General features: G+C 36.6%; 1 protein-coding gene across 1 annotated transcript in view; it reads left to right on the plus strand.

Moving 5' to 3' along the window:
- The window catches only part of LOC137023152 (rho guanine nucleotide exchange factor 26-like), an 81,654-nt gene that overhangs the window by 43,039 nt on the left and 24,072 nt on the right, over positions 1 to 14,543 (plus strand). The window contains exons 7-11 of the mRNA XM_067389856.1: positions 3,251 to 3,403; positions 3,985 to 4,114; positions 5,242 to 5,316; positions 5,419 to 5,508; positions 12,522 to 12,676. Of these exons, the coding sequence (XP_067245957.1) occupies positions 3,251 to 3,403; positions 3,985 to 4,114; positions 5,242 to 5,316; positions 5,419 to 5,508; positions 12,522 to 12,676 (603 nt within the window). The remainder of the gene's footprint in view (positions 1 to 3,250; positions 3,404 to 3,984; positions 4,115 to 5,241; positions 5,317 to 5,418; positions 5,509 to 12,521; positions 12,677 to 14,543) is intronic.

Consider the following 14,543-nt stretch of genomic DNA (forward strand, 5'->3'; position numbering starts at 1 on the left):
ATATTTATCAAAATGCTCCTCTCAAAGTTAATTTTTGTAGCTAAATGATGAGTTATTGGACATTGTAAGGCTTTTCTGAGGTAGGCTAAATGTGACATTTTTACAAGCTGTTTTATTGACGCCTTTCTGCGGTTGAAACGCTGATTAATCAATTGCATGTGACATGACAGATTTTGGTAAGTTGTACTGTACCTTTCAATATACCTTCAGATGTTCAATCATTTTGTGTTGTAACTAGTAAAGCCAAAGAGATGGCTGGTCACGCTACAGAGCGCCAAGAAAGATAGTGACTAACTCCAGTCTATGGAAAAATAGTAGCCCATTTGCAATTCTTATGAGAATCTTGTGTCACACAGTCACTCACCCCGAAAAAATAACTCTTCGGATGTAAACGATTCACATAAATTATGTATTTTGATTCAAAACTGCTAATTTCGCCACAAAGTGACTAGTTTGCAGGTATAATAAATTAGAAAACTGAATAGAGGCAATAGTCTGGAAACACAAATATTTTTCCATACTCTGATTTCTTTTTTCCATACTTTTCCATACTTTTCCAAACCGCGTAGGAACCCTACACACAGTACACACAGTTGTGATATACTGTGCATTAGTCAAAGAAGAGTGTGGAAAGAGCAATACAAAATAGCATGCTGTTCCAAGAATAGTAAACAAAGCTGCCTGTTCAAAGTTTTCTTTTTGGTTCTTGTGCTAAACTTTGCATACAGTGGCGATATGCTACTTTTTTCTTCTATACTTCCGAGCGAATGTTCTGTAAATTACATGACTCTGTGCTGCCCTCTAATGGCTGGCAGACCATAAAAAAGCAATTGTACTGCACATGTCGAACTCATCCATTCACGCTTATCTATGATTGAGTATACTCTGAAAGCTGTGAGGACATGACACGTGCACAAGACAGCGAAACGCATAAGATTAATAGATAGGACAGTATAGATGACACAGGAAGCAGTGGGGAGTAAAGGATTGAAAAAGGGGAATAGTATTGGAAAAGGACCTCGATCCGGGTCTCAAACTTGGGTCGCCTGAGCTGTGCTGCCCACAAGCAGTTGTGTATAACAATTCAATTAACTGTAAGGAAATATCCTCTATGTCTGTGTGATGAAACTTGTGGCCTTTTGTACCATTCCTCTGTTAAGCCAATCACAACTGACGAGCAGGATTTGACATCAGGTAGCCCAAATGTACCTGTTGAATAGATAGTACAGGGAGTTGCAGCAAGGAAAGGCACATGGGAGCACGCAACACAAGCAAAAACTATTAACAATCACCAGCACATCTAAAAAATAAATATGTCACCAACATAGTAACAAAATATATGTCCTGGGGACTTAACAACAACATGTTGATTGCTAATGCCTCGCTCCTTGCAGGGATTGAAATAACAGCTTTCCAGTTAGGATTTGTTTTTGATTAACCATTAAAAAACAACATTAACCACCAGATTTACTGGAGTGAGTGTTCACAAATCAGTTCTTCAGAAGCATAACTGTAAAGGAATGCAGGCAATTACACAGTTTTCTGAGAATTGCACAATGACACTTACAACCTTGAGTTAGTGAGTTTTGCCCACTACATGTTGTAGGCTTATGTAATTTGTCTGGTATTCATTTATCTGCCCTGCAGGTTGTAAAATGAAATCATCTCCCCATTGACCACACAGCAGCATTTTTTTCTAGTCAGTGAATCAATGTTTTCTTCTGAAGGACTGGTTTGGCGGGATGTTTCATGATGAGACTCATTTAGCCCAAGCTATGCTTCTGAAGAACTGATTTGTAAACACTCACTCCAGTAAATCTGGTGTTTAAGTCCTACAGTAAAAAGCGAGATGTCAGAGGTATGATGCTGATTAAGTATAATTTAGGCCCAGCAAACCACAGACAAAACAATAACATCGCAGTTCAATATTTTTTTCTCTTTTACAAGCAAGAGAAATATCATCAGTTCACTAAAGCCCATAGCTTTTCAAATAAACATACACAAATACTCATTTACAAACAAACATTGGTGAGCTGAAGACGGGGACATCCAGAGTAGGTAGTTAGTTCAGAGTAGTAAGGTCTTTATGTACCTCTCATTGCCGGTGAGCCTATGCAGGAACTAGGCTAGTTGATGTGATATTGATGTCATTGACAACGTACTTCAATTTGGCTGTATATATTGCACAAAATTGGACTTTCCTTCTGGTTCTTCATGATTCCTGAGTATGATTAACATGACACTGGGCTTCTGTAAATGACAGACAAACAGATGTACATGAAGATGTATAGTTGTCTTGATTCTGCACCAGAGCAGAAGTGCAAAGCATTCCTGAAATAGCCCGCTGCATATGTGTCCAATTGTGTGCGTGTGGGTTGTCTTGTGTGACAAATTGCTCACATAAAAGTTCAGGTTCCTCTTCTGTGAATAGAGAGACTTTTGTACTAGTCAAAAGTAATTTCAAGATTCCTCTGATGGATTTTCCCTGACACAGCAGCTGAACTTTGCTTTCAGTAACGGTTTTAACCTCCAAGACCAGAAATAGATTTACCATTTGTTAGGGGTGTAACGGTACACAAAAGTGATGGTTCGGTAAATACCTCAGTTTTGAAGTCACAGTTTGGTAAGTCACACATGCACGCCAAACCGAAAGACCCATACTGAAAATTTCTGGTACAGATATGTGTACCGTTACACCCCTACCCTTTGTACAAATTTATTTTTAGTCATGTTCCTTTGGACTCCATCGGTTAAGTCTTGTCCCTCTGTAAAGCTCATAAGGCTCCAAACACCTGTAGAAAGGTCCCGGGGTCACGGCCCCTGTGCTAACAACATTACTGACATCACTTCCAGATTTAGCATTTAGGTTGTATCTTTCTGTGGTCTATTGTGAGATTGTGAACTAGAGGTCACACTGGGTTCCAGCACAGATGGCTCTGAGCTGCATCCTCTGGATTACTGAAAAATTGTGAATTCCCTATAATGGGTCATGAAGTGTGTGTCCGGTCAGGAAGAGCATGTGTGTATGATTTTCATACTGACATCCTTGATTGGTCATTTGAGTGGCTTTGGGAAGTCCTGTGCTCTGATGTGATCATAGGCTGGGGAAGGAGGTGTTAGAACAGTTTCCTGGCTTTGTGTTGCATATGTTTATTTGTGCGTGTTTGTCTTGTGTTGATGTTATGTAAAGCACGTCATGCATGTTAGCATTCTAATGCAATTGTATTCTTTTTTTCTCTTTTCTCTCCAGGTTTTTCAAGGAACTTGAAGATCGGCACCAGCAGAATATTGTAATTGATGACATAAGTGACATTGTTACAAGGCACGCCGAGTCAAACTTTGACCCCTATGTGACATACTGCTCGAATGAAGTGTACCAGCAGAGAACCCTGCAAAGACTCCTGTGAGTACAGCACACATACACAGACTCTTTCACTGCTAAAAAGAGTAACTGAGATAAGAAGAATTAAATTAAAAACAAGTCACATTGCCAGAAAAGAAATAAAATGGCAGTTGCAATATCACATTGTGAGATATAAAAAAGAAGTATGAGAAATTACATTGCTGCATATATCTCAGCTGCAGTGTATGCAGTTGTCATATAAAAGATACAGGTGTGATTTAGAGAAACGCATTTGCAGTTGTGACAAAGTCATGTTGAGACATAGTCGCAAATAAGAGAAACAAAGTCGCAATTGACAGATAAATTCAAATTGTGAGATATAGTCACATTTAAGAGAAACAAATTTAAAATTGTAAGTTATATCGTAGCGTGCGATATAGTTGCAACTTTGATAAAGTCGCAATTGAAACATTGTGACAAAAGTTGTAGATAGTCAAGTTATGTCACAAACATGAGAAATACATATTGTTTCTTGTAATTGCATCTTTTTCTTAAGAAACACAATTATGAAAAAAGTTCCAATTGCAATCACATGACACTCTACACCCATCACTAGTTTAACAGTCTGTTCATCCCTTCAGAAATAAAAGCTTGTCCTTTAAAGAGGTACTGACACGGATCGAGGCCCACCCAGACTGCCGGAACCTTCCCATGATTTCCTTCCTCATCCTTCCCATGCAGAGAGTCACACGACTGCCCCTGTTGATGGATGTGAGTGACATTATCCCCTTCAGACCCAGCCTGACTCCTGCTAATATCTCTAACACTAACATAAACATCCAGCTCTTTTGTAACTACATTCTTATTCTTCTGACATGCATCTTATGCTTTGATAACATTAGCAGCATCTCTGTGTCTGAGATGCCACTAATGTTATGTATTTGGTTTGACCTGGAGGAATTTCCCTGTTACATAACATGTCATATTAAACTAATGAAAGTCTCTTGCTACTTGTTTTTCTTTCTCTTCTCTTCTCTTCTCTTCTCTTCTCTTCTCTTCTCTTCTCTTCTCTTCTCTTCTCTTCTCTTCTCTTCTCTTCTCTTCTCTTCTCTTCTCTTCTCTTCTCTTCATACTTTATTATCATACTTTCACTCTCTTCCAGTTCTTTTTTGTTTTATTATAGTTTTAGCTTTCAGGGCCTTTCCGTTCAACTGTAATAATTCTGTTAAGATTTATTTTTGTTTGCTTGAGACTTTTCTGCAGTATTTTAGCACAGGGTAAATGGTTTGAGTTAGTTTTGAGTCTGTTTTATTATATTTTTAAGGGTTGGTGCTCTTTCCTCTCTGTCGTCTTTCCATCTTCAGGGGATTGTGTATGTAAAGTGAGGGAGTCAGCTGCACTAAAGATGACCTAGAAACATCTCCATGGTCCCTATCCTCAAAGCTCATGTTTTCATTTATCGCCATCCTTCCCTCCTTCCTGTAGACCTTTACTCATTTTCTCACCCTCTCATCTTTCCCTCCCTCTGTCGCTTTGTTTGTGGGTCCCCTGAGCTTAGCGGTGAGTTTAGGACAGTAGAGCTGGGCTGGCTGGCTCTGAGTATGAGAAAGTTGGGTTTGATTTTCTTTCCTTCCTTCTTTCTCTTTTTCTTCCCACAGCTCAGAAACAAGTAAAAACTCTAGCTTGGAAATATCAGACAAGCGTGGGAGAAAGTTTGAGAGCACTACTTTAAAGATAAAGTGTTCAAAATGCTTTAGGAACAATAAACCAAAAACTATTATATAAACAGGAAACAAGTTCTGTTGCTAGTCTGTTTTATATTTACAGCATATTACATAGCATATAAAAGCACCAACAGTTCAAAGATCATTTTGATTCAAAAAGGTTTTGTCTTGTAGACCATATGCCAGAAGACGCCCAATGATTCAGTCTTTTACGAGGCAAGTAAAAAAGCTCTGCATGCTGTCAGCAAGGTGAGAAATGCATTGAATTACCACTGTTGATTTTTCTAATGTTGTCTGAGAGAGCCTTAGTTAATAATCACCATCTTTTTTTCTGTATGTATGTATATGCAGCTTGTGAGGAAATGTAATGAGGGCGCTCGTACAATGGAGAGAACGGAAATGATGTACACCATCAATTCCCAGTTGGAGTTTAAAATTAAGGTAAGAGAATAAAACAACCCATGACAGGAATTTAACAAGGAAGCTTCTGATCCTAACCATTAATTCACAAAAATTGACTTATTCTTATTAACCAGGGTGGCTGATATAAAGCCAATATATGTGATATCACACCAGAAAGGGCTTAAGCCTAGTCTCAGACTAAAATTCATGTTTGAGCTGTCTTAACTGAAAGTAACTTACACTGACAGGGCTTAATCTAAAACCAGGCCAAAATATGACACATGCAATATAACAATGTCTACTGTAAAATGCATTTTTACACATTTCCTAAATTATTTTATTTATTATTTTTTTCATTTTTGTAATTCTGTAATATAATTTTCTATAAATAAAGAAGTAATTAAAACATGAATAAAGGGGAACAGAAACGTAAAATGAGAGCTCCTGTGCATCTGCACACAGACTTTGCATTCTCAACACCGTTAAAATAAAATTCCACTTCCAACACTTATCGGCCAAACAGAAAAAAACGTATAGGCCAGTGTAATAATTAAAAAAATGCCAGATATTGGCCATGGAAATATATTTTTAGACCATTAGGCCATGTGTCCAACAGAGCGTTTTTAGCCAGCTGAAAATGCTAGGCGCTCTGCTTAAAAGGCCGTCTGTGAGCGCTTGAGAGCGATTCTGCAGCGCAGCGTTTTTTTCCGTTGAGACGCTTTGTTGCTATGATACGGAATATCCGCGGCACTATTACTTGTAAATGATTTTGCAGGTAATTTGTCTCTGACTAAAATTTGTCTCTGACTATTAATTTCTCATCCATTTTGTTTCTGTTTGTTAATGTCGCTGTACAGCAAGGATGTGACAGTTGGTCGGAGTTGTATTTGTCCCGCCCCTCCTCCATTCTGATTGGACAGCTGGCTAAAAAGTGACAGTGATGAGCGCAGCGTTTTACTCAAAGACGCTCAGCACCTCGTTGCGCTCCTGGCATTAAAAAATGCGGCGCTCCCATTGAAAACAATTGAAAAAGTACGCTAGCAGCTGGAAAAAACGCTCTGGTGGACACACGGCCTTAGTCCTAAATATATACTAATAATTTCTTAATGTAAGTACCAATAAAAAGTTATTACAAAAAAAAAAAAAAAAAGCTGTTCTTAATGTGTAACCTTTGAGGTGAGTTGTGTAATTACTTCACTAAATAGAGTTGCAATAAAAATGACTGTTTTCAAGAAAGTCTCAAACACTCCCTGTCTCTACGATCAAATAGATGATCCACACCAAACTCCCACTTTAGTTGAGTCAGCGTTATAATGTGTAATTCCATTCCAATTGTTAATCCAGTTACACACACCTATAACTATCTTGTCATATGTACAACCAGGGAGTCATTATATTATGAGTCTTAAGGACAAGTCAAGTCAAGTCAAATTTATTTATATAGCGCTTTTACAATTGGTAATCGTTTCAAAGCAGCTTTACATATTAGAAGCACAGAAAAAAAAAAAAAAAAAAAAAAAAAAAAAAGTAACAGTTCTTGATTTATTTCAAGTTAAACACAAAAAGTAATGTTTTGCAGTTTAGTGAGTCAAGGACTGCTCCTGCTGATTTAAAGAGTGAATTTTTCTGTCAGTGAGATGAATCAAGTGATTTACACTTATGCATCCAGCGAGGACCAAAAAGGTGCTATGTATGTACATTGTCATTTATAAGTTTGAACTTTATTTTTAATTTTTTAAGTAATACTTTTTTACAGCATAGATGCACTAAACTGATCAAAAGTGACAGTAAAGATATGCAGAACAACTGTTTTCAACAATGAAAATAATTATAAATGTTTCCTAGGCGCCAAATCAGCATATTAGAGTGATTTAAATGCTAATTTTTAAATGTTAAAGACAGATGTCACTTCCGCGGACTTTCTCACATCGAATTCAGTTCAGATTACAAGCTGAATCATACCGTCTTTTGCTTAGTGCTGTAGATTCGGTTGTTAACAACAGTGCTGTATACACTTTAGAGTTTTGTGTTATGGTAATATGATTTTGGATGATTGCATTTAGACTCCATTAACAAAACCAAGTGGCATGAAAATCAATTCAGCTTTAGTTAAAAAGTTTTTAAAAACGAAAAATTACAGAAATAATTTTTGATTTCCAGTCCTAGAGAGATATTTGCTAGTGTTTGACATTTTGTCTGTAATATCAGCTGATGAGGTACATTATCTAAATCACAGCTGCAGAGAGATGCAGCCCACTATGCAAGCATTATGTGTATTTTTTTTCACATGCAGGCTGTCTTAAGTGGAGAGGAAACATGTCGTTAAAGGGTTAGTTCACCCAAAATGAAATTTCTGTCATTAATTACTCACCCTCATGTCAGTCCAAACCTATAAGACCATCAGAATGCCAACTCAGTATTTGCAGACGCTGTTCACGTGAGCTTCATAACATTAAAGAGATAGTTAACCCAAAAATAAAAATTTGATGTTTATCTGCTTACCCCCAGGGCATCCAAGATGTAGGTGACTTTGTTTCTTCAGTAGAACACAAATGTTGATTTTTAACTCCAGTCGTATAATGCATTCAAACTGTAACACCATCTATAAGAGTCAAAAAACATGCACAGGCAACTCCAAATTAAACCCTGCGGCTCATGGCGACACATTGAAGTCCTAAGACACGAAACGATCGGTTTGTGCAAGAAACCGAACAGTATTTATATAATTTTTTACCTCTAAAACACCACTAGAGGTAAAAAATGATATAAATACTGTTCGGTTTCTTGCACAAATCGATTGTTTCGTGTCTTAGGACATCAATGTGTCATCACGAGCCACCGGGTTTAATTTGGATTTGTCTGTGCATGTTTTTTTTACTCTTAAAGACGAAGTTCCCATTGATATGCATTATACGACTGACAGACCGATTTAAAAAATCATCATTTGTGTTCTACTGAAGAAACAAAGTCACCTACATCTTGAATGCCCTGGGGGTAAGCAGATAAATATCAGATTTTCATTTTTGGGTGAACTATCCCTTTAAGGTTGAACCACTGTAGTCACGTTGACTATTTTAACAATATCTTTACTACGTTTCTGAACCTAGAATGACGGTAATTACATTGCTTTCTATGGCGGATAAAAAAAAAAACCTCTTGGATTTCATCAAAAATATATTAATTTGTGTTCCGAAGATGAATGAAGGTCTTGCGGGTTTGGAACGATAAGAGGGTGAGTACTTAATGACAGAAATTTCATTTTTGGGTTAACTAACTCAAATATAATCCTATTAAGCATGTGTTTGCTCTTTACCACAAACCACTTTAATGTGTTTACAGTAATGTCCATGTCACAGCTGAGGGCCTTCTCTGATTGTGTAAGTAGATTTACACAGTTACTTGGAGAGCTTAATCCAACTGGTTGAGGCCTGTGGAGTGATTTTTTTTTTTTCTTTTTCTCACAGAAATTAGCAAGATTTTAGACTGTCAGCCTGTTAATCATGGGATTTATCATTTACTTGCCTTCACTTTCATGTAGTGCCTTGTACCACAAGAAGCATGAAGCATTGCTTTTGCTGCTGTTTTTTTCTTTTCACTCCTGACAGAAAACTGTTCATACATGTTTACCTTATACACACATGCTTTCTCACTGTGGGTCTTCACGTCATGTGTTCATCATGAATTATTTCCTACTACGTTACTCCCAAACCCGTTCATTTGCTTTGCACGTACAAAGTGATGCATTGGACACACTTACTGATGAAACCATATTCACAACCTGCTGCTTTAGCAGTGTGGGAAAGTACTGCTGGCACATTTGGTACAAGCAGATGTCTAAAGAGTTGAGCATAGCCACAAGACTTTGCTGATTCCAGCTGTTAGAAGGTCAGTAGATCTCACACCAGTCTGTTCATGCTTAAAAACATTGTTGAGAAGGTTAGGTTACAGATAACAAGTTACCCTATTTAAAAGGTAGTGTAACTATTTCAATTATTTTATTAAAGTAATGTAACTGATTACATTTGATTACTTTTTGATTACTTTTATACATTTCTATGGACTGTTTTCAACTTTTAATCATTTTTCAAACATGTAAACCAGGCAGGGTTAACCTTACAGTAGTACTCAACACTGATTACTGTCAGACTTTGAAAATACTTGAAAATCACTTGAATTAAGATTATAATAATTTCATTTTAAAGCACAGCCACGACAAAATCAGACTTTAGCACCTCGTTTTACTTTGAGATTGTTCTGAGGTTAAAGGGATAGTTCACCCAAAAATAACAAAAAAGAAGATATTTTGAAGAATATGGGTAACCAAACAGTTGTTGGACCCCATTGACTTCCATAGTATTGAAAAAATACTATGGAAGTCAGTGGGGTCTCATCAACTGTTTGCAGAAGTTCTTTGCAATCTCACAATGTAACTTCGTCTCACGTTTTGTGATTGTATTTTTTATTTGTGTTAATATACACAGTATGCAGAATTATTACTGTGAAAAAAATACCCCCATAAAATTTACAGTAAAAAAAGGCAGCTGTGGTTGCCAGAACTTTACCATAAAAAATTGGTATCAACGTTAAAAAAAATAAATAAATAAAAATCTGTTAAATTTACAGTAAGATATCGTAACTGATAAAATGTTAATTTACCAACCTAATGAAATACTAATATCTGTTTTGTACCTTTGAAATACACTGACAATCACCAAACACAGTGGTGATGAGAGTCACATGATGAATCAAAGTTCATCACAAGCAGCTTTTCCACAAGTTGAGAAGGACAATATTAATATATAGAAGGTGCACACAGTGTTATTCACGCAAACATTGAACACCATCATGGTAACACACGACATTTTAAAAATGTAATAAACATTAATTTAACAACATTAGATGTAACATAAAACCCTACTGTACATAACTGATTAGAAAAAACTAGGAAGAAACAGAGTTATTTCAATGAAAATACATCAAATGTGAAGTGTCACGCAGGGAATTGCGGGAATGTCAATTTACAGTTTTTCACTGTAAATTATATGACTTGTTATTTTTTCTCTTCCAAAAACTGTAAATTTAACTGTATTTTACCGTAAAATTACATTAAATGTACCATTCGATCTATTACAGTTATTCACATATATAGTATGGAAACTTTCTGTAAACCAATTAACTGTTTTTCACCATAGCATTTTTACAGTCTTTTACCTTTAATTTTTTTTTTACAGTGTAGGCAAGCTGATTTTCTGATTCTTTTTTTTTTTTTTCAAGCACATTTTACCAATTCCATACCACATCAATCTTAAAGGTGCTCCTGGGTGGAGTAACTTCCTGTTGAAATTCGAATTGTTGTTAAACAAAACATAGGCTAGCTAGACCCTCCCTCCCTCCTCCTCCTCCCCCTCTCCTCCGTGCTTTCTGAAACAGTCATGAATGCGCATTTAAAATCATTCTTGTCGGTTATTGGCTGGAGCATGTTTATTATGTTTTGTGGTCCATGCTGCACCAGTTTGTTTTTATTGCTGTTTTCGGAGCTTGTGGCGACTACAGAGACTGTGTTTTTTTACAGTGTGTTCAGGGGACAGGCAGCTAGTGGATAGTGAGGAGATGTTTGCTGTATGTGACAAAAAATGTTTTGGCCTAAAAACGCGTGACATCACTTAGAGCACCTTTAATAACTACTATTCATTTTGTATTTAAACATTTATAAGTGATATATAATTGTTCATGAAGGCTGGAATTGGTGTGGGATTTCATTTTTCATCCATCTCCTATCCTGAAAAGTCTGTCTTGCAGATATAGAATAAAAATGAACTCCTGTCTGTCTATAAAGCCTATAAATAAACAGTATTCATGTATTTTACATCACTTCAGCTTGTGATTCTTATTAAGTGGGGGTCATTTTTTAGGATTCTTTACCTAACCTAAGTCTCTAAAATCCTGACACCTTGCACTTCTGGAGACTACAGGTAGGTTGCAGTTCTGGAAAATGCCATAACTTTGCGATTTCTAATATTGCATTAGTATTGCATCCTTCTCGTGAGAATTTAGTAATTTTTTACTTTTCAGTCTGAGTTAAATCTCTTTTTTTGGGTCATTTTGCCTGTAAAAGAAAACCTGCCTAATAATTATGCACATCTGAATTTTTCATTTTTAGCCTTCATGAACAATTATATCTTATAAATGATTAAATACAAAATTAATAGTAGTTGTTAAGATTAATGTGGTTTGGTATTGGTAAAATGTGCTTGGAAAAAATATGACCAGAAAATCAACTTGCCTAATAATTCTGCACATGGTGTATATCCCAATAGAACACATGAATGCAACTACCATTTCATGCCAACTTTAAAAGGTGTTTACTGTGTTTGAACTTGCTTTGATTACAGCAGACTTGCTATAACTTGAGGATCTTTCTTCGCATTCAACTTCTCACAGGCTTCATACATTATGTGAGAGTGTCATATGTTTTATGAGATTGACAAAAGGCTCTGCAAAAATCCCTTATATGAAAATACTAATCTTGGGCACATGGTCACTCATTTGAATGCTTGAAACTCATTAGCATTAGAATGAGGTTAAAAGAACAAATTTGTGTGCATATGCATATGTTTGGAATTAGGTTGAATTTTTTCATGAGTTCTCTGTTCATATTATTAATAGTGAATAAAACGCAGTGTCTTTTCAAGTACATGGGTACTTTGGCAGCAATGATTGATAATGAAAACAATTATTATGTCATTTTTATTTATTTATTTTATTTTTTTATTTTGATTGGTTACATTGGAAAGGCAACGAGGTATGGATTTTGTACACTATTCTTGACTGAAGCAATAGAACGGGGTCTTGAGACAATTTTTTTTAAAGCTGGCTGATTTATTATTTTGTTTAGCAGTCAAAATGCTATATCCCTATCTAACTATTTTATTCACACTCATTTGGATGAAGATGAGGCCTTGTTAGATTTCTTCATGTCATCTGTGTTGCATAAAAAATATCAACGGTTCTGTCTGGCTCACATTTTCTCCTTTCCCACATTCTCTCTGCAGCCATTCCCACTGGTGTCATCCTCCCGCTGGATGGTAAAGCGTGGTGAGCTAACGGCCTTCGTAGAGGAAAATGGGATCTTTTCCAAGAGGACATCTCGCCAGCAGGTCTATTTCTTCCTCTTCAATGATGTTCTCATTGTCACACGAAAGAAAAGGTAAGCTGGAGACCACAAATTATATCTGTCAAACAGTGTCCAAATGTGCCTCTGTTCTTCCCTGCTGTTATTGTGCCCTTTAGGATACTACAGAAAACAGGAAATTATTGTGCTAAAGTGGGCGGATATGAAGATACAGCTTGTACTGTATGTACTGTATGATCCTATTGCAGAGATAGGCCAAAGTCAGCTTTATCAATTATTCCAAAAGGGAATGACATAACTCAAAAACTGTACCCAATTGTTTTAAGGAATTAAAGTAATTGAGAGGGCAGTATTTTGTGTTAAAATAAACAGGTAACAGAAATTGTCACACAATGTTAAAGTTTCCGCATTACCCTCCAGACGGTACCTACGTTCATCTTTCTTGTGTAATATAAAACAATGTGGAGTGTAATTTTACCATTGGCCAGTGCTTAATATCAATATTATGGCTCATTACCACCGAGCGGTACAGTACAGTTCCGTACGGTACACAGTTTTTGCCGTTTTCATTGTCAGAAGATGTGAATGGTACATCAACAAATGAATGACAACAACAAATAACATTGCAACACAGTGTGTATTTTTTGGCTGTTTTTCCTTTTGCCTTCGCTGAAACAAAGCTGCTGTATGTCCTCCATTGTTGTTTACTGTCACTTTCTTCTTCAAGCAAGAATGACTTTGATTGCTACTTTCCGGCATACACCATGTCTATCAAGTAAGGGTACTGTTGGCACTGGAAATGCAAGCCAGATCAGGGTTTGCTGTCCCGAATCATACTGTACAGTACTGAACTGAACTGAACCGCACCGCTCGGTGGAAACAAGCCATTAGAATGTTATTATAAAATAAGATATTGCTGTCCTATCACTTTCACCTGGCACTGCAAGGTTTTCTGGCTAAACCCTTTTAGGTCAAACGATGCTCTGATGCAAACGACTGCAGATGACACACACTACTCACATTGCTCCAGATTTTACTGTTATGATGATCAGTTTGTCTTGTTTTTTGTGAGCATTCCAAAATGTGATATACTGTTTCCCTTGCTTCTGATTCCTGAACACATTTATGCCACCAATCTGACAAACGTTTTGGTGATTGTCCTTGACAAACATTGTGTTTTGTGCTACTTGGCACAGAGCAACTAAAAAAGAAAATAAATAATAAACATTATGTTCATCAGCAACACAATGGTGGTGTCCAGTAGGAAAATAACTCATATAACATGTACGAGATAACTTATTGCTTGAATGAATTTGAGCGTGGTTAGGACACACAATTTAAAATTGCACATTTAGAACATTTGAGGCTCACGTATTTATTTAAAAATATATACATTTGTTTTGTAGCAATGTAAAGAATAAACATTGCTTTGTATTTATTTTAGAGTTGTCTGTGTTTGTGTGTAACATGTCTTATTGGTCCGTTTGTGCAATGTCTGCACAGTGCCCAGTCAGTTTGTCAGTGAGTCATGTAGTTAGCAAAGCTTTTTTTTTTTTTCCTCCTTTTTGTTTTTCTGGTCAATTTTTGGGAACATTCTGCACGCTATGACAAGGGGACAACCTCCAGGATAATTAGATGGTTTTTATTTCTACTCCAGCGGATACTGCCCCCAAGCTCTGTGTCTGGGATTCAACTGAAAAAATTAGGAAAAAGAAAAGTTTTTTTTTTTTTTCAACCACTGTGTGATGTTTATTCTGACACATGGTTTGTACAATATGTTGAGGGAGCCTGAGTCACACTACTTCAAAACTAAAGCAAAACAAACCCGTGCACGCCATCACACACTCTCCACTCCATCCCTCTTTCATTTCCTCTCTCTCTCTGCTCCACTGTTTTCACTCATTTTCTCTGGTTATGTAACTAACGTTTAAATGCAGCTGGT

The sequence above is a fragment of the Chanodichthys erythropterus genome, chromosome 7 (genome assembly GCF_024489055.1).
Source record: "Chanodichthys erythropterus isolate Z2021 chromosome 7, ASM2448905v1, whole genome shotgun sequence".
NCBI classification, from domain to species: Eukaryota; Metazoa; Chordata; class Actinopteri; order Cypriniformes; family Xenocyprididae; genus Chanodichthys; species Chanodichthys erythropterus.